The sequence below is a fragment of the Harpia harpyja genome, chromosome 15, assembly GCF_026419915.1.
Source record: "Harpia harpyja isolate bHarHar1 chromosome 15, bHarHar1 primary haplotype, whole genome shotgun sequence".
Classification (NCBI taxonomy): Eukaryota; Metazoa; Chordata; class Aves; order Accipitriformes; family Accipitridae; genus Harpia; species Harpia harpyja.
In genome coordinates, this window is record NC_068954.1 from 25,486,821 (window position 1) to 25,510,305 (window position 23,485).

Sequence of the window (23,485 nt, forward strand, 5' to 3'; positions counted from 1 at the left end):
AGCCTGCGCTGGAGCAGTCTGTGCCTGAAGGACTGCAGCCCGTGGGAAGGACTCATGTTGGAGAAGTTTGTGAAGGACTGTCTCCCATGGGAGGGACCCCACGGTGGAGCAGGGGACGAGTGAGGAGTCCTCCCCCTGAGGAGGAAGGAGCAGCAGAAACAACGTGTGAGGAACTGACTCCATTCCCCGACTCCCTGCGCTGCTGACGGGGAGGAGGGAGAGAAAACCGGGAGTGAAGGTGAGCTGGGAAGGAGGGAGGGGTGGGGGAGAAGGTGTTCTAGGGTTGGTTTTACTCTCAGTATCCTTGTTTTTATTTGATTGGTAGTAAATTAAATTGATTTTTTTTCTTCCCCAAGTTGAGCCTGCCTTTGCCCATGACCATAAGTGGGGAGTGATCCCTCCCTGTCCTTCTCTCAACCCACGAGCTTTTCTTTATTTTTTCTCCTCATCCCACTGGGGCCGGGGGGGAGGAGTGAGCAAGCGGCTGCGTGGTGCTTTGTTGCCAGCTGGGCTTAAACCCCAACACCCCCTCATGCACAGTGAGTTCCTCAATAGTGACTACAAATGTTACAGTAGATGAGTTGGTTCAGAACCATTACTGAACTAAGGCCACCAATGTTTTCATTGACTCATGTTCCCATTGCAAAGTTCACTCTGAGTAAAAACTTGCTTGGACTGGAAGATCAGGAGTATTTTACATGAATGTAAACCATATAAGGAATAACATGAAGGTTTAGGAGTAGGATCTACAGTTACCACTAGACAGGAGACTATGTGCCATCTGAGCAAAGAACTGACAACGCTGGACTGAGTTTTTCATGCAATTCGGTGTATAGGCATATTCATTGAATGTATACTATAAGGAGGCACTAACATTGCCTGTCTCTGTTTTGACTAGTAAAGAAGTGTTACCAAAGGCAGTCTCTTTCTGGTCTGTTCCCTCTGTCCTGAGAGATGTAGGTGCTATATCCATAACTGTATTGCACTGAAGAGCATAAAAGCCAGACAAAACTCTTCATGTTATTATATTTTAAAATTAAAATGACAATGGCTTGTCTTACAGTTTAGGAAGAGGCTAGCTAGGAAGATGGAATCTAGGAGGAAAGAAGGATTTCCTTCTTGCAGGGCTGAGTGGAATCCTTCTCTCCTAGAGGAGGAAGCGAGAGGGGGTATTTTATCTACTGCTACAAACACCCTGCTCAGTGCCTATTTATGATTCTATTCCAAGATGCCTAGGTTTTCCCCAACAAGAAATAAAGCTTAGCACAGTCTTCTAGTTTCAGTTTTTGGGACCAGATGGTTAGAAGTTAGGCACCAGGGCTCCTACTGCTATAGCAGCAAAGTCCCTTTTTGGATATAGCCCTAGCTATAAGAGTGAATATATGTATGAAAGAAAAGATTGAATATATGAACTTCAAAGCTCTGAGTCATACAGCAAAGAAACTTTCCATAACTAGGGGGAAATGCTCATCTTCTGAGAATATTTTTCCTTCCTAGCAGACCTCAGAGCATAAGAAAGTAATGAAGAATGAAGTCCATTTTAATCCAAAAATAGCCATTTCAGTCAATTTTTGTTAATTTTGTTTACCTTATTTTTCTCACATAAAAGCAAATGCCTACTGGACTTATACATATTATTTCATTATTTTCCCCTAAAAATTAATATGTTTCTTTTACTCTGGAATTCAGATATTTAGGAATGAATATCGAGATTCCTTAAGAATTTAATCTAATCTTTATTAGATTTAAGTAGAGGTCTGTGGAATCAGTGACTTAGGTTAAGACCTGAATAAATGCAGAGTAAGAATTTTCTATTTCTAAGCTTATATGTATGTATAAAAAAGATACTTGCCTAGGTTTTCAACTCCATATTAAGCAAATCCTTTACACCTATAAAGGAATAATGTAACTCATTATATAAAATATTGACTTGGGACTCATAAAATATGAATCCTAGATCACAATTCAGGCACAGACCTTCTTTGGATAAATTACTGTGTCCTTTGTGTCTTTTTTTTCCCTTGACTGTACAGTTAAGCTGTTTTATTATAAGCTCCTTGGCACAGGAAGGTGCTGTCTTCCATTAGCATGCCTAACACAATAGGACCTTAATTTTGACTAAAATCCCTGGGTCCTACTATAATAAAAACACCATATATTTTCCTGGTTTACAGTAAAAAAACCCTGAGGTTCTTTAACATTCTTCACAGTTCTGCTATTGGGACCTTATATCTTTTGTTTCCCTACAATGAATCCCAACATGAAAATATTATTTTCCCTGAACAACTATTAGCAATATTGTAGACCATGTCCTAGAGATGCTTTTACTACGGTTTTGTGTACACTAACAATATTGTTTTCTTTGATATGTTTTCTGTCTTCTAAAACATCTTTGCATCTTTTGACCTTTTAAAATGCTGCTTTGCTCTGGGCTGATGGCTTCAATTTATTTCCTCAATAATTCCCAATTTGTTTTTTTGCTTAGTATATAGGATGATAGTTTTATTTATTGAGTATTTTCTAATTTGGTTTTGTGTTCCTGGATTAAGTATTCTATGTTTTTGTAGACAAATTCTGTTTATTTTTGCTAGACAAGTTATATAGACAATACAACACCTTTTGAATATGATCGCATTGCTCTGCACTTCTTGCTATGCTTTTAGATCCCGCATAAGCTACAAATTCTTCCCCCATCGCTTACATTCAGACATACATGACCATGAACAACAGAGGCCTAACACTGACTCCTCAGAAACTCTGTCCAGATTTTCCCTTTGTGGCCTACACTTAAACTAGTTTTCCATCCCACAGTTTCTTTGCCTTCATGATGACTTCTCTTAGCCATTAATCTCAGATGTGGTGCCTTGTCAAAGGCTTACAAGTAGACTACATCCATTGAATTTCCCTTATCTACAGTGGCAGTAATATCTTCAAAGAACTCCAGCAGGTTAGTTAAGCATGACCTCCCCTGCCTGAATCTATGCTGGTTATCCTTAACCAAACTGATTTTCAAGCTGTTCTTTCACACTTCCTTATGGTAGTTTAGTTTTCCCCACAACTGTTATTAAATTCACTGATGTATAGTTTCTTGGACCGTCTTTAATCTTTTTTGAAGATTTGCTTGCCTTTTTTCAATCTGCAAAAATCATTCCTAGACAGATCTGATGTAAATTTTGTCAGTAAACAGCTTTTTGTCCCTCCGGGTTCCCTACTAGCTGTTTAAAAGTAAGTTTTCAAAACTGGTTTTGATGAGAAAAACAAAAATCACACAAAGTGTGTACTTCATGCTGTTTCTTTTGGTGTTGCGGGGGGGGGGGTGTCCATGTCTATGTGCTATTTTACTACATGTAGTAAAATGGAACAAACTATTGTTGTCAATATAGAGTGGTAAAATTCAGAAGATTTTTGTCACTTTGCATTCAGAGGTGGGGAGGAGCTTTCCAGGGTGCTCTAATCCTTAGCATGGTGGAATAGCTATCAAAAGCTTTTCCAAATGCATTCCTCCACTTACAGGGAGCCAAAGTGCAATGTGTCATCCTGAGAGAAATGGACTTAGTGATAAATTTACAAATCTGTGGCCTCCAGTCTCAATTACATGACTCCCTGTGCCTTGAGGTGAAAACCCATGTAATGTTGCAGCTGATAAGCAAGGCAATACACTGCCAGCACATCGCTCTGGTATTTCAGAAATCCCTGGTTGAAGTTCAAGGTCATGGACTTGAGCTGCACAACTTCAATGGGTTAGGGTGAAGTATTGCAGACATGACATCTTCCTGTGTGGCAGCAGCCTGCTGTGACTGCTGCCCTCAGAAACAAAGGGAAAGTTTTTTACATGATTAGAAAAATGGACAAAACTTGAACAGTGAAAGGTAACTACAGGACTAACTCCACAGGAGATTCAAATGACTGCAATTCTCTCTCTCTCTGACACACGTACATACATGTATTTATACTATATTCATTACTATGGTAACTGGGCACCTTAAGACTAATGCATGCATATTCAAATGGCAATGTTATACCTAGACCTAAATTTTTTTCATCTCTCCAATATCAATGATGATGTCAGCAGACATGTGGCAGATATAAGTTAAGTGGCACTGCAAACTTTGTACTAGAAGAAAAAAAAATATTTTGCCTACGTCTTAAATAAATATGAACCACAGGACAAATCAAACAATCCCCCTGATAATAGCATACCTCTCTTTGTAAGATTTCTTTGTAGATTTTATTAGAAGGGCATAACATGGTGATTGTTAAGTCCCTAATGATAAAAGCTTTTGATTATTTCCTGAAATAAGCTGAAACTAGCTATTGCAGCACCTATCTTTTAGGTGCTTCCTGGCAAATGAACCCCAGAGCAGTATTCCAGGTGGACTTACAGTTCCACTTTTCATAGAATAATTGAATATTCACTGAGCAAGACAGAAACCCAACCGGGAGCAAGACTCTGATGTGGCAAGTAATGCTCTCCATGTAAGAGGGGACCAGTAGGAATGCAGTTACTGTTCCAGCAGCTTTTTTAATATTTTATACTGAGTTCCTTTAAGCAAGATTTGGAACCCAAACCTTCTACCTCCAAAGGAAACTTTAACTGGAAACCTTCACGGCACCAACAGGGGAGAGCCTAGGGCAATCACAGTGTATACCAGAAAAAAAGGATGAGACAGGCTTTAACTTTCCCAGGGAAGAAGCAGCTGAACATAGATTTTTCACAATCTACCTAAGTGCTCCAACTGTTAAATTACTCTCTCTACTGTGGGAAAATGAGAGGGCACTGCTTCCACCCCCAGGAATATCTTATGTAAGGCCAAAGTTGGGAGGTGCACTTAAAGAAAGCCAAACAGTTCTATCCCTATGGAAGAGCATTGAAGATTACAGTGACTGTTCATTAACAGTCCTATACAAATTGGCAGTATGCAACCATTCTGAGTATGCCCAGAAACGTAATTTTAGGCTCAAAGGAAATTTTCTAATGAAAAATAGGCATGTGTAAATTTGGGTGTTTCTGGGGTTAAAGTAGCCATTGAGTGGCAGTTCAGTAATCTAAGTACTAGATGTATATCTTCACAATAAATGGAGAACTTGATGCTTAAATTCTTCTGTGTATTTATTTACCGCTGAGTGTCCTCAACATCCATGAAATTAATTAGGAACTGAAGAGTCCAGCACATATCAGTTCTAGCTCTTGAATTAATAAGTTATATTGCATTAGAATAATCAGCAGATTTTTATTTTCTGAAATTTTCAGGTATGTAAGCTATACTAACAAAAAAATTATTCTAGGCAGGAAGATGAAAAGACAGATATTGAAGGATTATGCTAGCAACATAACAGTAAGGAATGTTATAGTTTATCAACAAAACCTTTTTAAATAATTTTCTGTGAAGAAACACTTCTACTAATTCAAGCAACTAAATGTACATGCCATCTGATCCTTCAATGAAAGTGGTTGAGATATTCTATATGGCATTTTTTCTTCTGGTCAAGTGAGTAATTCTTAAAAGAGGCAAGCTTAATATATAAACACAGGACTACGCAGATTTTTCTGTCATCCCAAACCAGCCTTAAAGTATTGCTACCTAAAATGAGCAATTACTTTTTAATTAAACACAGTATTTATTTGTAAACTTAATCTGTTTTTTGATCATAATCTTCAGCTGTTCAGACATTTTCTCATTTTAATAAATGTTTGATTTTTTCTAATTAAGCTGAAAACAAAACTTGCTTGAAAAATAATTTTGCTATCCCATTAAAACAGTCCTACTCAAAGTACTCAATCTTTCCCTCGTCTTGCTGGAAATTTAGATTGCAGTACATCAGATACGTTACATCTTGTTTGGATGTAGTCCTTTCCCAGTCATCTTTCTGAAACCTGTGTTCTTGTCAGTTCTTAAAAGCTAAGCAATGATTTTGTTTGCACAGGACAGGAGTAATTAATGCCTTCCTTTTCTGAATAGACTCTATCAAGAAATACTCAGAAAATTCTGTTATGGAAATCAAATAGAGCCTTTCAAAATGAAGGTGCACGAACAGTCATGGGAGACTTGCTAACATTAAACAGATTCTGGTTTCTTCTATCTCATGCTACTCTTGTTCATAATGGTCAGCTATGCTTTTGCTAATTATTTATTTGCATTGCTTTGTTTGTTTTTATGATGCTGATAGGCTTTTCTACAGCCAGGCCTGAGAAAAAAAGGTAGAATAAAGGGGAATGGCAGAATTTGTACGTCCCGTTCAGAGCCAGCTTAAACGCATGTGGGAATGCCGCTGTCTTAGGGAACAAGAGAAACGATTCTTTTTCAGACAGTGACAAATTTTCTAACATGAAACTAAACCCAAAACCCTATGGATTGGAGCTAATGGAATATCTTGCATATTTTAAGGTTTGAGATATTTAGGGGCAGAATTTTCAATGTTATTTTTTATTTTTTGCTATTTGTTCTAGGTCTGGGAGGGGGGAAATTGGTCAATTTAGAAGGATGACATGGTTTCAGCATTCTCAGTATAATGGACCTCTTCCCAAACCTTTTCTAACAAATTCTTCCCTAATATCCACAGAAAGCCAATCCTTAACCAAATCCCATCATTAAAATTTGTCACAACCCCCACCAGTTTTCACTGGATTTTTTGCTTATTGTCCCAGGAAAGAGAACACCATCAAAATATGACTTGTGACCAGTGATGCATTGGACCACAGAGGGGCAAACAGCATATATGCAAGATGAAGCTACTACACAGTGCACTTATAGATAATATAAAGCTACTAATACACTCCATGGAAGTCGACGTCAGTGGGAGAGGAGACCACTAAGCACCTGGTTTGCTGTGTTCATTTCTTACCAGGACTTAATTTTCTAAGCATTTTCTCTGCTGTCCCTCCAGAAATCTCTCATAGGGCAAAATGTTGAACATCACTGTCATTCGGATGGTCACCGTGTACAGTCTTTAGTATTTATTGGAAAGCAAACAATCAAAATATTATTGATGAGAATAAAAACTAGGTAATGAGATGGTGGGACAGAGGGAAGTGGCTGTTCACCATGAAATACAGACTATTCTTATAAGTGCATCAGCAACACTAACTACAACATCATGATCGTTAAAAATTATGAGAAATGCATTTGGGAATCATACATTAGTATTACTTGAAGTTAGTTAATATAAATATCCATATGGAATTTTTAGCTGTATGTGGGAAAAGTATGTAATTTACAGATTCACATCATCTTTTCCTATCTATCAGATGCAAAGTTCTGTGCAGAGTGAAATATTTCCGAAGAGCTGGAAGTGCTCAGGGAAATGAGCAGGTAGAAGTTTCCAAACAAGCAAAATGCAGGCTTTTTGGCACAGCAGGAATTAAACTGTAAAACAGATTGTCAAAAAATAGTGTGGTAGTCTAATTATGAATAGGTTTAAGAACAGACTCATGAAGGTTAAATTTGTTGATGGATGTTGAACATAGATGCAACCTGTGGCTAAGAGTTCCCTAAACTGGCCAGAGGCTGCTAAAATACAAGGCTGTCTAGATCTTGTTTCCTGCAATTTTTTCTACGCATTTGCTAATGGCCATTGTCAGAGAGAGGTTATTTTGGTCTGATTTGATGTGACGCTTTTTGCATTTTTAAATACGTGAAGACTGAAACTTAAGCAAATTCATGGGACATGCAGAAAATCTGGGCACAGCTTATGTCCCTGACTTAGTTCTTCAGGTCTTAGGAGTGCCCTGTGCCCATCTTCAGCCCTTGTGCTGGTTGCTCCCAGTGCAGGAGTCATCACAGATTAGACCCCATGTGCTTTCCTCCATGGGAATGTTAAACAGCCACTTTGGAGCATAACAAAGAAAGTGTCTTATACTCCTTCAGCAGAGGAGGAAATTATAGAATGACTGGAACAAAAAAGATAAGGTCTGCGAAAGGAAAATTTTAAAGAAACAGTAAGGGGAAAGGAAAGAGAAATAGTGTTTAATGATGCAAATCTGATGGTCCCAGCTCTGCCAGTCCTATGAGATAAAAGCCATTATTTTCAGCACATCACCGTAAAGCCTGTATATCAGCTCAGCAATTGAACTGCCATGCCCATGAGGGCACCAGTCGTTATTTATCAGACCACATCAGACCTGCACAGTAGTAGCACCAGGGCTTCCAGGAAGGGCACTTTGTGACGGTCTGACAAATTCAATGTCTCAAACATTCGTTAAAGAACTTTGGTGGAGAAAACGGCCTCTGTAAAAATGCTGGAGTTTTGTGAACAGGATAATGTGGCCGGAGGAGAGGGCCCCCCGGAGGGTGGGACCGCGCTTCTCCAAAGCCGCAATTCCTTATCTTAAGTGACCAGGAGAAGGAGCACAGCATATGCGCCTGGAGGAGGAGGCCCCACGGAGGATGGGACTGTGCTTCTATCTTAAGCGGTCATGCCAGCAGAAAAAGAGAGGCAACTCTGCGATGAACCCCCCCCCGAAAGCTCTCCGACCGATTCCAGAGAACCCCGGGAATGGGAACTGCGCATGTCGAGACTATCGACTAACACACTATAAAAGAAGGGAGAACGAGTCCTCAGTGCGCGCCCTCTGGAACTGGATCTCTACGCTGGCTGGACCAACGCTGGACCCAGGACTGGTGAAACCCTTTCCTTCTCTCTTTCTTTCTTTCTTTCTCTCTTTCTCTCTCTCCCTCTTTTCCTTCTCTCTTTTCCACAGTCCCTACACCTCATCCTTTTAAACATAAACCGTTGACCAAGTCTGAGACTAGGAGTGGATCTAGCCGCCCCTGGGCTCCTCTTTAAGAAGGAGTCCAGAAAGCAAGGGGGTCCGCTCTGAACCTCGTGACTCAACGGGAGGGCTCTCCTTCTGATACATTTCATGTTTCTTCTTCCATTTCTTTTTCTACGCCTCACCTCTTTTCTCAAACAGCGGCTTAATGACATGTTGCAAGGTTCATATTGATAAGTCCACTTGTACTTGGGCAAGGTTAGCTAGGTTGAATAAATGTTGATTGTTGTTTGAACTCCCCTGGTATCGTTTCACCTTAATTCTGACAAAGGAAATCCACGAACCTGAGTCGCTCCAACTTTGGGACGCGACACACTTGCCAGCAGACATTTCAAGTTTTGAGCTGTATTACCAGTTCTGCTTAGTAAGACTACACCAGTTTGCCTTTGTTGCTGGAGACAATAAGGGAAGGTGATTACTCATTGCTCTTCAGTAAGATAAATACCAGGAATGGAGAACAGAAAAATATTTGAATAATTCTTGATGGATGTGAGTGAACTAATCTGGGCTATGTCCTCTGTAAAATACAGGGCAGGATGAAGCTGCTGTGGGCTAAGTTTCAGAAGATAAGGTTTTTTGCTTGATTCTGGTCATGCAGGAAATAACATTCCCCAGACTTGAGTTTCCTGTCACAATGTTGTCCATTTCATGTTCTCTATGTTCATATAATCCTTTGTATGATGGGTCCCTATACTCTAGAGTTTACCATAAAGCAAATTAATAAATCACACTATACACATCACTACCTAATGAACTTTCATTTAAAGAATAAATACAATAATAGACAGAATAGCCTAGAAAAAAATTGAGTGGAAGAGGGCAAATGACAAGAGTAAGGACTGATTTAAAAAAAATAAAATAATCCTGACTGAAACTCCCATTAAATGCTGTCATGCTTTTTCATATGTAGCTTCTTTTTTGAGATAGATAGCTTATCTTCCTCAGCGGTACTATTGGAGAGTGTGTCAATGAAATATAAGAATGATTTCCATTGGCTGCCTATCCTGTCCTCTGTGCTGAATGCCCATCCCTCACCTGACACACTGTCACGACAACAGCTTATTTTTTCACAGGGGCAGTACATTATCTTTCTAGCATCAAAGAGTAGCTTTTTCTAATTGATTTTTTGCCCCCAGGGGACCTGATCCTCATGCACATCGCTCTTTTGGGATAGTACCTAGACAACAGCACTGTGACTGAGTAGATCTGAGAAGCAAACTGCTGTTGAGACAGTTGCACAAAATGCTTCTGCTTTACAAAACTGTACCTGAAAGTACCAGTGCTATGTGACTGTGGTGGGTTGACCCTGGCTGGACACCAGGTACCCACCAAAGCCGCTCTATCCCTCCCCTCCTCAGCTGGACAGGGGGGAGGAAATGTAGCGAAAGGCTCACGGGTCGAGATAAGGACAGGGACATCACTCAGCAGTTACCATCACAGGCAAAACAGACTCGACTTGGAGAAAATTAATTTAATTTATTACCAATCAGATCAGAGTAGGGTAATGAGAAATAAAACCAAATCTTAAGAACACCTTCCCCCCAACCCTCCTTTCTTCCCAGGCTTAACTTTACTCCCAATTTTCTTTACCTCCTCCCCGCCATCAGTGCAGGGGGATGGGGAATGGGGTTGGGGTCAGTTCCTCACACGTTGTCTCTGCCGCTCCTTCCTCTTCAGGGGGAGGACTCCTCACTTGTCCCCTGCTCCGGCATGGGGTCCCTCCCACAGGAGACAGTCCTTCATGAACTTCTCCAGTGTGAGTCCCTTCCATGAGGTGCAGTCCTTCAGGAGCAGACTGCTCCAGCATAGTTCCCCCACGGGGTCACCAGTCCTGCCAGCAAACCTGCTCCAGCATGGGCTCCTCTCTCCATGGGGCCACAGGTCCTGCCAGGAGCCTGCTCCAGCGCAGGCTTCCCACGGGGTCACAGCCTCCTTCGGGCACCCACCTGCTCCGGCGTGGGGTCCTCCCCGGGCTGCAGGTGGAGATCTGCTCCACCATGGACCTCCCCGGGCTGCAGGGGGACAGCCTGCCTCACTATGGTCTTCCCCACGGGCTGCAGGGGAATGTCTGCTCCGGCACCTGGAGCATCTCCTCCCCCTCCTTCTTCACTGACCTGGGGGTCTGCAGGGCTGTTCCTCTCACATGTTCTCCAGCTGCTGTTTCTGTTGCACAGCAGCACTTTCCCCCTTCTTAAAGCTGTTCTCCCAGAGGTGCTACCACCGTCGCTGATGGGCTTGGCCTTGGCCAGCGGTGGGTCCGTCTTGGAGCTGGCTGGCATTGGCTCTGTTGGACATGGAGGAAGCTTCTAGCAACTTCTCACAGAAGCCAGCCCTGCAGCCCCCCCCCCCCCCCCAAACCTTGCCGTGCAAACCCAATACAGTGAAAAAGCACATTCAAAACATTTGCACAAATCTACCCATCCTGCAAATATGGTCTGCAGAGCGTTGCACAATAATATCAAAGAAGTCTGGCACCTATCCTACAGTGGTAAAACTGGGTAGATGATACTTTTTTCCATCAGAGCCTGCCTCACCCTTTACAAACAGCCTATTTCTTAGAAAGAAGAATGGAGCCCCATGGAACTGCAATTAGTTACCATCAATGTGGGATAAATGTAAAAATGATGAATAATCATAGAGGAAATAAAGTAGAGGTGGAACTGATTGTTTTTAATTCTGGGCCAGGACAACAGCCTCCATTATCCAATATAGCCAGTAGTCTATGAGTTGGCTTCACTCCAAATTCTGATTTGTTGCTGCTTTTAATGTTTGCTTTGTAATCACAAACATTTTGTTCCAGGGTACATCAGATCCAGGTTTTTTTTATATACACAGAATTACTTAAGTACAACAGTTTTAAAGAAAAACAAACTACAACTTCCCTTGAGGAATCTCTCCTTCCTAAAAAAATAACACAACAATTGTAGATTTGGAAACTTTGCTTAATTCAAGACTATCATCTGGGAGATAACAGTACTAAATGCTGAATATTGTTCTCTTTACAGCACTATATTGCATTCAGATTATGACGATTCTCAAGCATAAAAGTAAGTACAGCACAAATTCCTTGATGTTCAAAAGTGCTGAGATCTGCAGTTTTCTCTTATGGCAGTAGGAACTGCAGATATTTGGCACTCCTGAAAAGAAAGTAAAAATACAAATCTAGGCTCTTGACAATAAACAGTCCCTTCTGCCCCCTTTCCAGTGTCCTTGAACTTGACACTAAAACTTGTTTTGCAGGTAAAATGAGCTCAGACAGACGCTTTTGTTGTTCAGTATGTACATGTTCTTTTATTCAATAAATGGATCTCCTCTTCCATCAGATATTTTGTAAAAAGGTTGTTTTTCATGCTGAATGCCTATGACCTGATGTATCATAAGTGTATTCCATCCACAAGTCTGTTTCTTTATCAAATATTCATATAAGTAAGTACCACTTTACCTTAACACTGTTTGTGGATACACTGAGATGCATTACCAGTAAAGTGGACTTACAAAGTCAGTAAGGAAATATGACACAATAAAGATTTCTCTACAACATGAAATCTTGAGGACCTATCCTATAGTCCTTACTCAGCCAACTCCTGCTCTGAAGGCAAGGGGATAGAAAGGCTTGCAAAACACAACCATTTTTGTAGAGGTTGAAAGTACTGTGGTCCAAACTAGCTTGGCAATAAAATGGCTAATCCTTCAAAGAAGATGCACGAGGCTAACTGAATGGAGACTCCAGCTCAGTCACCTTATCCAGTATACAGAAATCGTAGATCTGGACTTACCATTTCTAGCAATAGGAACTCAGATGTATGGACACAACAAGAATCGACACTAAAAAAAAAATCAATTAGGTGTCTCTGTTTAAAGAGAACTAATAATTTGAGTATATATGAAAAAAAGGAAAACTGAATTCACTTTGACAAAACAACTTCTCAATTTTCCTTCTAATGTGATATGACTCATCTCAAATCCATTGCAAAGCGGTAAACAAACTACACCAACTCAGTAGCCATCATCTGCCAGGAACATTTTAAAAAGAAAACCATTACTGAGCTACTTTTCTTGTCTTCTACACAGAAAAACTTATTTTCCCAGCAGAAACAGCACTTCACGTTATCTTCTTTTCATTTACCATGTTTCCCTCACTGCTAACAGCATCCTAAGAAATACCTCTTTAAGCCAGTAATTTATTTTATAAGGATTAAATTAAAGTAGTTTGAACTAGTTTTAGGTATTTTCAAAACAATCCATTTCATTTAAAACAAATCAAAAGAGGGAAGTTCAATTTGAGTAGTAATAACATTGTATATGGGACATATCTTGGATAGTGATTTAAATATGTGGACAACAGCCTTTTGATTTTATTCCTCATTCATTGAACTAATTTTGTAATTGGAACTGTAACAAAAATAAAATGATTAGTCCTTCTTTGTTCTATAATCCTTCTGTAATCTAATTGCCTCAAAATAGCTGCAAGATAAAATATTGTCATGAAGATCAAAATGACAACTATAAGGTGGCCTCTCCACTCTTCGTTATCCATTTTATTCTGACTATTTATTATTATCATATAGTTAATAAATGAAATCTAAATCACTTGATAATGCACCTGAAGTCAGCTTCTCTGCTGGTGTCAATCACCAGAGATCCATAAAGAGGGTTTCATGATATTATATTTTTTGCAATAGTTCTTGTTTGTAGATTTTAAAATCTTTTGGGTGAGGCCCCTCACTGTGTGAAATGATACTAAATAGAAAAAAGAGAGCAACTTCAATTTCCAAAATATTCCCCGATTCATTGCTTTAAAGAAATGACTTTAGAGCTTCTCAAGAGTTGACAGGAAAAATCTAAATTGTCATGGCAACATGAGTTGAAGAAATCCTTCTTTGCTGTTTGCATAGATCATCTCCATGCTATCAGTCTGTTTACTAAATGTTGCTAATGAAAGCAATTAAAGGTTAAACTCTCCTCAGAACCAAATAAATTATAAAACTAGTGAAAGCCAGTGGAGTGAGATACTCTTCAGATAGGCCAAAAAATTTGAGGCGTCATGTATCTTCAATGTAAATACCGCCAAGCCCTGTGGTGTGATCAACACGCTGGAGGGAAAGGCTGCCATCCAGAGGGACCTTGACAGGCTTGAGACGTGGGCCCCTGTGAACCTCATGGCGTTCACGAGGCCAAGCGCAAGGTCCTGCACATGGCTCGGGGCAATCCCAAGCACATATACAGGCTGGGCGATGAGTGGGTTGAGAGCAGCCCTGCAGAGGACTTGGGGGTATTAGTGGATTAAAAACTGAGTATGAGCCAGCAATGTACGCTCACAGCCCAGAAAGCCAACCCTATCCTGGGCTGCATCAAGAGCAGCGTGACCAGCAGGCCAAGGGAGGGGAATTCTACCTCTCTACTCCACTCTGGTGAGACCCCACCTGCAGTACTGCGTCCAGCTCTGGGGCCCCCAGCAGAAGAAGGACATGGACCTGTTGGAGCAGGTCCAGAGGAGGGCCATGAAGGTGATCAGAGGGCTGGAACACCTCTCCTATGAAGACAGGCTGAGAGAGTTGGGATTGTTCAGCCTGGCGAAGAGAAGGCTCTGGGGAGACCTTATAGCAGCCTTCCAGTACCTAAAGGGGACCTACAGGAAAGATGGGGAGGGACTTTGTACAAGGGCATGTAGTGGTAGGAAGAGGAGTAATGGCTTTAAACTGAAATAGTTTTAGATTAGATGTAAGGAAGAAATTCTTCACTATGAGGGTAGTAGGCACTGGAACAGGTTTATGTTAATTAAATACCACGATAAAGCCTCCACTATATAGGTTTCATAGGAAAGCAAGACAGAAATGGTTGACTATAACTCACAATCAAAATGCTACTACTGCTGCCACTGTTGACTTCGTAAAACCTATTAACACTACATTCTTCAGTGTTAGAGACACTGCAAACAATGGGTCAAAGTGTGCGCTGGGGATATTTACGTGCTGAGATAAAGAAAATCAATTTAATTTCTCAGGAGAGATGTCTGCCAATGCAGAGGGTCACCGATTGCGATATTAGCAGTTGCTTCATTGTAATGAGGTTCTAAAAGTGAAATACAAAACAGCCTTCCCCCCCCCCAAAAAAATGCTTGGTATGACTCAATCTATGTATTATAAGAAACATCAGCAGGATACCAACAGAGAATCTGGCTGCTGGGGCAAAGCTAAAATAGTGTACTTAGTCACTTGGAAGCAGTCAGATTCTGCATTGATATCTCACAGACATTAGTGAGAACAGTGTGATTTGTCATGACCATTTGGTTCACAACCAGAAGCATGTAAAATTAGTCTAAAAATAAGTCAAACACTTTGGGTTTTTTTATTTTATCAAAATGGCCTTTTCAAAAAATTCACTGTTGTGCAAGAAGCATTGCTCTTTCTTTCTTTTTTTCTTATCCTCACAGTCACCTGCATTTTTTTTCCTATGGTTCAGGGCAAGGCAGGTTTCATGAGCTCACGTGTATTCCTGCGGTATCTAGCCACTTGCTTCCCAACATCAGCTGCTTCCTGACAAAATCACTTCCCTGTTCCTTGCAACTCTAGCTGTGTTGAACACCGTCAGTACAAGGTGGGTCCCAAACTACACGGTGCGTGTTATACACACCATGAGTTCAGACTGAACCCTGATGCACTCATACAAGGCAAGTTCTAGCTCAAGCATGATGCCCAAAGCCAAGCCTAAGCTCTCATTCATGTATTTTGGATACACTAATCAAAGTGAGCCAAGCTCGCCCATCTTTTTCAGCAGCAGGCATTGCAAGCACAGTGAAGATCCTTTAAATGCAAGCTACAGCTGGGCCAGTATTTAAAAAAGAAAATCCTGGTTGTGGCCCCCCATGTGTTTAGGCCCACCCTTGAACCTGAGCTTCAAATACAAAGCAAGGCTGGCTGCACTTTTGTTCCCAGTGCACTGCATGTTGTTGGTGTTTCAGCAAAATATAAGTTTGAATATTTGTGGTGTCTTGGTTTTCATATGTGAACACGATATGGGGAGTAATACAGGTCAAAGGAAGTAAACAATGATTTATGAAGTATTGTATCATGGCTACATTTGATCTGCAAATCATAGGATGAGGAAAAGATATATCCCTAGACGTAGATTTGCTCTCTGCCAAATGTCAAGGGTTTGCTGCAAACAACAGAATTGTGAGAACATTTCAATAAAAAAACTCCAATATAGGTTTAGAAATGGGTCTTTAATAAAAAAAGACAAGGAAAACTTTCAGACAAGAAATAAGAAAAACTTCATGTTTGGCAAAATTGCATGAAAAAGTCATTGCCTTGAAATTGAGAATAAGGCGTGAAGCAAGTGCTGCAAAATGTAATTTTAAAATGCTGACCATATTTTATGCAAGTTTGCAAAACAAACACTGCACACAAAGTTTTATTCATTATTATTTATTCAGCTCTGTGTCAGCTGCAGTGCTGCAAATGTTTCTTTTGGAAAGCCACTGTACAACGGAGACATGAATACGGAACATGATTCTGTACTTCAGTATCCACGGGATACTGTAAGAGAGACATAAAACATCCAAAGACTAAAATGATACTAGGTTTCTCCGTATATTGTCCTTCATAATTTCTTTAAGGAAAAAAAGACAAAGCAAGGTAGAGGTCAGATAAAACTATTCTTGGAGACATCAGAGATGCTGTTTAAAAACAAATTACTTCCATAAATATATGAATCTTCTAATATTATCAAGGTTGACTGCTCAGACTCATCCAGTTTTCCTTTTTTTCAGTCATACATGGATGTAAACATTGTCAGAAGTTCTCTGCCACAAGAGCACATATTAAACAAGGTCTGGCTCCACTATTCAGCTGCAGCATCTACCGTGCCTGCCTTATTCGGAGTAGCAATCTTTTCAAAATTGGCCAATCCAGCTACTGCTGGAATCAATAGAAATTTCAGTTTCCACTGCAGCAGAATGGGGCCCTCACAACTGTCTGAAGTTACCATTTACATGACAGTGAAGACTCAAAAAATGAAGTTGAAAGAAGTGGAATCACTATTTCAGAATATGCATGAATTTATTGTTAAAATGCATAATTTAATAATTACAAAGCTGTAACAAACTGTAATTAATTTTTGTGCTGGAAATTAAAGCATTACTATAACTGCAAGAAATTGTGATTTTTTTTTTTTGCTTATCTTTTGCTAAAAGCAAATCATTGATGAAATGCTGATTAATCAAGAGGAATTCTGGTTAATCATCAGCAACGTATCAGTGATTAAATCTTGCTCTGCCCTTTTAACTGAATGTGCCCTCCAGGTAAAAATGGCAAGAAACTTTTGTCATTTTCTCTTTTTTTTTTTTCTAAATATGAGTAAGAAATGCAGAAAAAATAATTGTCTCTGAGCAAGTACGACTTCTTATTGGCAATAAGATGCATTATTACTTTTGTAAGAGTTTTCAGTGCATGCGTGCCTCCATTTACCGTTCAATTACTAAATGCAGGCAACAGATAAATGTTGCCTTTGTGTGTCAATATAACACTAGCAATAATCCAAGTAATTTGTTTAAGCAGTTATTCCATTGAGAAATGCTTATAACAAATATAGTGTAGATTTTCTTAAATGCAACAGAAATGTCATATAGTGGAGTGAAGTCTTTCATCCAGCCAGAACAAAGATGTGTGAGGACAAAGTAAGTTCCCATAGCTTTCCTCAGGCATTAATGGCATTTTTCCCTATTTCAAAAGTTACTCGTTGATAAAAATGGTTTAAAGGAAATTGCAACTGACATAGAAGAGTAAAACATCTAAGTAAAAGAAAGTGATTCATACACATTAGGAGAATTTCCATATGATTCTTACTCTTTGTTCACTGCAGAAATTGGAGGAACATCCAATTTAGCTCAGTCTAATCTGGCTAATTTTGCAGCCATATGGAAACTAGAGGCCAGATTCTTATTGGGTGACCCTGATTTAAATCCAGTTGTATGCTCAAGTTTTATTAGAGATCATGTCTCATACTTATGCTACTGCTTCGGTGGATTGTATAGTTAAACTAGCAATTCCCCCTTCCACGCTGCATCCCACTGCTGCTTACAGGCAGCCTGGCACTACGCTGCAAGATCTGTGCTTACACTTCCAGCTGTTTACTAGCAGAATAATGTCATCATGGTCAAAGACATGACAATTCAATACAGATTTGAGCAAAATCAAATTATCTTTAAATTCATTGGAGGCTTTACACAGTCACACTATTAAGCAGTTACTTCTCCGAGAAAAGGTTGCGAGAGGAAGTTTAATGTGACAGTATACAGATGACGTGTCCTGAAAAAGTTGAAATCAGCGGTCCCTAGGGTTTTTCAGCCTTCCTAGAGAGCATGGTAAATCTTGAATGCATTCGTTTCTCTTTAAAATATTTACACTTTCAGATTGTTCCTAATTTGGTGGGGCCAAAGTTTTCATGAATGTAAATGGTGTTGAGGCCAAAGTCCCACAGATATCTTTTAAAGACTTGCATATATCAATGGATATGTAATGATACTATCGTATAATGAGTAATAACAAGATGAAGAGCTAGATTCCGTGTTTGTATAGAAAAAGCGGTCTGCAGGGGCAAAAAATTACAACTGCCCCCCCAACAACAAAAAAATCCATGCCTGATCAAAATCATACGTGTCTGTATAAAGGGACGTGGGAGTGACAGTCAGTAAAATGAACAGAAAACGTTCTGCAGAACAGCTCCTATACATGCAGATCACAGACAGTGCTGAAGTGCCCTCACAGATTTCAATACATCCTAAAGTTCGCACGTGCTCTCACCTGTATGTGCTTGTATACCATCTCCAGCTCCTCACACCGGTATCCTGTTCCATACACACCAATATCCCATTCCACCCACAGAGAAACTGATAACCCTGTACTGGCTGGGAATTCAAACCTCATCTACAGGTTCGGAGGTCTAAAATGATTGTTTGGGGAATCTTTGTTGAACAGATACGCTCTCCGCTGTATTATATTCAAATAGACCATATTTCCTATTCCCATACAGAGTTAAAGACATTGTACACATACCTTGATGGAAAATTGGGAAGATACAGATCTTACCAAAATATAAATGCATTTTTACATTAAAATATTTCGTGGTCAGAGCTGGCTGTTCTCTTTTCTGCCTTTCTATGGCCATTTCCTCACTGGCCTGGGGGGTGGGGAATGCATCCATAGAAAACTTCATTTTGCAGCTGTTGTTGCAGGTACTCAACACCTAGCTCTGAGGTTCCTTTAAAAAATCCTTTTTTTTTCAGCTCATTTTCCCTAGAATTGCTTTAGTCTTCTCTGGAAGAGAACAGAGCCTCTCTAGAGAGACCAGCTTCGCAGTTTGAGAAACACTGCTTTGGAGAGAGAGAAAATACATGACTTTAAAAGAGACAAACACTCTCAGTCCAACAGGAGTAGGCCTTAAACATAGTGGTAACTTTGTGTGATGCAGTCATAGCGATTATTTTGACAAAGTGATAGCAGCGAACAGAGGGTACATAAAATGTTTTGGGGTTTATTTCTTTTTGTTTCTTTTTTTTTTTTTTAACAAAATCCTAAGCTGTAGATGTGGGAGTCCTTTCACTGTCTGGATTCATTTTAAGAACAGAAATGTTTTTTTCCCTTTGCTATGTCCATTGATCTGAATGATACCTCTGTGCGTAAGCCTGCTTATGCACATTTTGTTTGAGGCACTTCGGTGGTGATGAAGGTGCTGTATTTGGTTATCTGAACAAGTCCAGGAAATGATCTTGAAAACATGTACCGGGACAATTTGAAATATTAAGCAATATGTATTTCTACATTGAAAATACATTGTCCACAGACCTCAGGACACAGCAGAAAGGTATCTTAATCTTTTGTCTTGAATTTTAGTCTGAGTTCAGTCTAAATCTACCATTTGTTCCTCAGCAGTACGAATTTTTACAGAAATGATACTGATGTGTTTTGTGTTTCAAGCAAATCAATAGTTTTTTAAGTTTGCTTTTGCTAGGATATAACCTATCAGAATTAGCAAATGGCTCTATAAACAAGCCCACCTTAACATGCAGAGCTGAACACTGTGCTGCCTGTCTTGTCGAAGCATAACTGCTATGATAGGGTAGTTTCTGAGAAAGTGGTTCCTTTAAATGACTCCATACTCATTTCCCTTGATGCTTAAAGCATAATGGACAGGGAAGAATGCCCCAAATGTTTCCCAAAACACTCAGATGCACCACTCAGATAAAACGAGTCCAAAGAAATGTACAGAACTGCACCTCAAGTCTACCACAACGAACAATGACGTATGTTCATTTTCGTCCTTTCTCGCCCTTTAAAAAAGTTAAAGAAAATTGCACAGCAACAAAGGGTTTCCATTTCATTTCATAACGAGAAACAACGTGGAAAGCAGCCCACCTCTCATTTTACTAAAAGATAAGGGAACACCTGTGGCAACACCTCCAGAAATTCAGCACTTTTTTTTTTTTCCTCTCATAACCCCCCCAAACCAACCAAAACCCAGGTGAATTCCTATTACAGCAACTACCAAATGATTTGACTACTAAGGAGCTGGTAAAACAGAGAGTTCTGGGCGTCTGTTAATCAAAATGTTATGTGCTCCCAAAAGCCTAGGCTCTTCATGTTACTAAGGAAGGAGTTCTTTCACTCTCTAAACTATAAATGTAATTTTGGCCTCAGGATTACATTTGACTAAATATAGATACCTGTGCTCGATTGCCTGGGAAGGTAAATGGGAAAGAATTACGTCAAACGTCCCTGCTGGCTCCCCTTCTACCTGTTGTTTGACTTCAATATTAAGTCAGTTTGTAGCCTTTAAGTAGGTGTGTTGCCGCTCCACATTAAGCGAGGTATAATTACATTCTGCAGAGCAGCATCAGAGGCAGTGCCTGGCAAAGCCTTTGTATGTAAGCAAACCACGTCGGATCTCCGCTGAATAACCATCACGCAGCCTCCAGCTTTTCATATGTGCTGTCAGCCATGAAAAGAAAACACTTAAATGTCAAACGACAGAACCAGCTACAGTGTATTTAACAAATAAGTCGCGGGTGCCGGCCCGCCCCGGGAGCCGGCCCGGCCACGGCCGCGGCTGCAGCTCGTCCCGGGCCGGCCGGGCCCAGCTCCCCCCGCCGGGGGCAGCGCCGGGACTCCCGGCCGGTGTGCGGGCTGCGAGCGGCTGCCGAGCCCGGCGCTGGAGCGGGGCACCGGGGGGATGCTGCAAGTTTAGGCAGGGCGGCCACGCCGAGAAGCCCCCGCCCGCCCCGGGCAGTGCCTCAGCCCGGCACAGCCCCGTCTCCGGGAGCCGCCCCAGGAAAGCCGGGCGCCTCTGCTCCTCCTCCTCCTCCTCCTCCACGTCCTCCCCCGCGCTCCCTTCCCCACGGAGACGGCGCGACCGGGGGCAGCCGGCTGGCGTTGCCTGGTGAACCGAGGCAGCGGCAGGAGCCGCGCAGAGGAGCGGGGCCACCGCGGAGCCGCAGCCGCTCCGCTGGCCCGGGGAAAGCTCCCGCCCGGCCGCCGGCAGAGCGGGCTGGCGTTCGGCCGCCTTCTCCCTGCGGATCCCGGCCGCAGGGAGGGCAGCCTGCAGTGCCGCCCGGGTGGCCGAGGAGCCCGGCCCGCGGTCGGCTCGCCCCGCTCCAGCCACCCCCCCCCCCCCCCCCCCGCACGGCAAAAAAGCAGCGAGGAGAAGAAAATGGTGGGAAGGATGTAAAGCGCCTTGGAAGGGTTAAGGGAGCCTCAGACAGCGCAGACCGCAAAGGGGAACCGTCCTCCCGGCGGCAGGCAGGGACAGCCGGGAGCGAGGTGGGAGAAGGCAGAGGCTGTAACGCGGACAGGTGCTCAGCTGCGAGCAGCCTCCCGCTCTCCTTCCCTCCCGCTCTCCCTCTCTCTCACACACTCGCATCTCTCTCCCAGCGTGAAAAAGCGCAGGGCTAACGAGAGGCGAAGTGAATAATGGGGAAGTTGTTGTCTCCAGCGATGAGGCAAGTGATGGGGCCGAGGCCAGCGCTGAAGTTGTGTAACCCAATTCTCCACCGTCACCCCCCTCGTTTCTCCTCCCTCCCCCCCGCTGATTTTAAGGAGAAACCCAGCGGGGGGTGCCAGACGCTCCCCACCGCACGCCGAGCAGAGAGCAGCCCTCTGCCCCCGGCACGGGCGGGCGGCTGGAGGGGGGGGGGGGGGACGGACCCCGCCGCCGCATCCCCGCCTCCGCGGAACTTGCGGGGCGCGGAGCCGGCCGAAGGCAGGCGGGGGCGGCTCTCCGCGGCCACCCACTCCGCGCTTCCCCCCCCCCCCCCTCCTTGAGCACGGCAAAAGCCGGGGAGGCGGGGGAGAGCCAAACTTGCCGGCCCGGGGACCGTCCCTCGCACGGCGGCGAGTGCCGTTGGTGCGTGCGCGGGGAGCGAAGTGTTCCCAAACTCCGGCGCTGCCCAGGCGGCTGGATGTGCGCGGCTCCCCCGGCAGCACCGCTGCGGCTGCTGCCCAACTCCTGGGGGCCGGTCTCTCCCCGGGGGAAGTGGCCGGCCGGGAACCGAGCCCTCGGGGAACAGCGGCGGCAGGCGGGCAGGGAGAAGGGGGAGCGGGCGCGCGGAGCCTTCCGTTTCCCGGCGCAGCCACGAAGCGAGGGGAGAGAGCTCAGGCGGGCGGCAGCGGCTTAGCCGCGGGGGGAAATCGGTGCCGTAACCACAGCCTACACGAATCCAGCGCCAGAAACCCAAATCTTACCCTGAGCTGCAGTGAGGAGCCCCGCGCAGAAAACCAGCAGAGACTCGAATTTCCTCCACGCAGTCATGTCTGCGGTTATTCCCCACACACACACACTCACGCAAAACCCCCGGCGGCTCTTCTCGGCTGCGACCGTGTCCTCCGAGCGGCAGCGGGGCTAAGGACAGCGCCAAAGAACCACCCCAGGGCGAGGAGAGGCGGAGAGGAGCGCTCCGGGTCCCGAGCGCCGCGCAGCGCCCGGCGCCTCCTGCAGGACTGCGCGGGCGGCTCGCACCGCTCGGCTCCTCGCAGCGGTCCCGCGCCGCGGCGGGGCTGCGCCGCTCAGCGCCCGCGGAGCCCCGGCCCCGCCGGCCCCGCCGCCCGCCCAGGGGAGGGGAGGGAGGGGACGGAGGGGAGGGGAGGCACGCCCGGTGCCGCGGGCAGCGCGGCATCCACGGCCGCCGGCGGGGAGAGCCGGGCGGCGGCGGCGGTGGGAGAGGGATGCGGGGAGTGCGAGGAGGAGGAAGGCGAGGAGGAGAAGGAGGAGGAGGAGGAGGAGGGGAGAGGGAGGGAGGGAGGGATCGCGGCGAGAGCGGCGCAGGCAGCGCAGCGGAGCGGCTGCCAGCCACACGAGAAGCCGCCGCCGCCGGACTCAACCATCCCTTCCCACGGAGAGGGGAAGGGGCCGGCGCTGCGCAGCCGGCGCACGCCGAGCCCGCAGCCGCTCCGCTCCGCCGGCCGGCCCCCGCACGGCCCCCTCCGGGGCGGCCGCGGCCTCCCTCCCCCCCCCGCCCGAAAGCGCCCGGGGAGACAAGGCTCCCCCCCCGGCCCGCCGCCGCCCCGTTGGCCCCCGCTGCGGGGAAAGGGTGGCGGCTCCAGGGCTGCACCTGCCCGGGGGGGGGTCCTCCTGCACCGCCCCGGCGCCCTGTCCCCTGGCTCTGCCCGCAGCCCCTCTCCCGGCTCCCTCCTCCGCCCACATGCGGGGTGCGGGTGGTGCGTG

The 23,485-nt window shown here is 43.9% G+C and overlaps 1 protein-coding gene across 1 annotated transcript in view; it reads right to left on the reverse strand.

The window, feature by feature from the left end:
- The window catches only part of CSMD1 (CUB and Sushi multiple domains 1), a 1,244,186-nt gene extending 1,221,229 nt beyond the window's left edge, over positions 1-22,957 (reverse strand). Inside the window, exon 1 of the mRNA XM_052809685.1 lies at positions 22,507-22,957. Within this exon, the coding sequence (XP_052665645.1) occupies positions 22,507-22,573 (67 nt within the window). The 5' untranslated portion in view covers positions 22,574-22,957. The remainder of the gene's footprint in view (positions 1-22,506) is intronic.
- Positions 22,958-23,485: the final 528 nt, after the last annotated feature.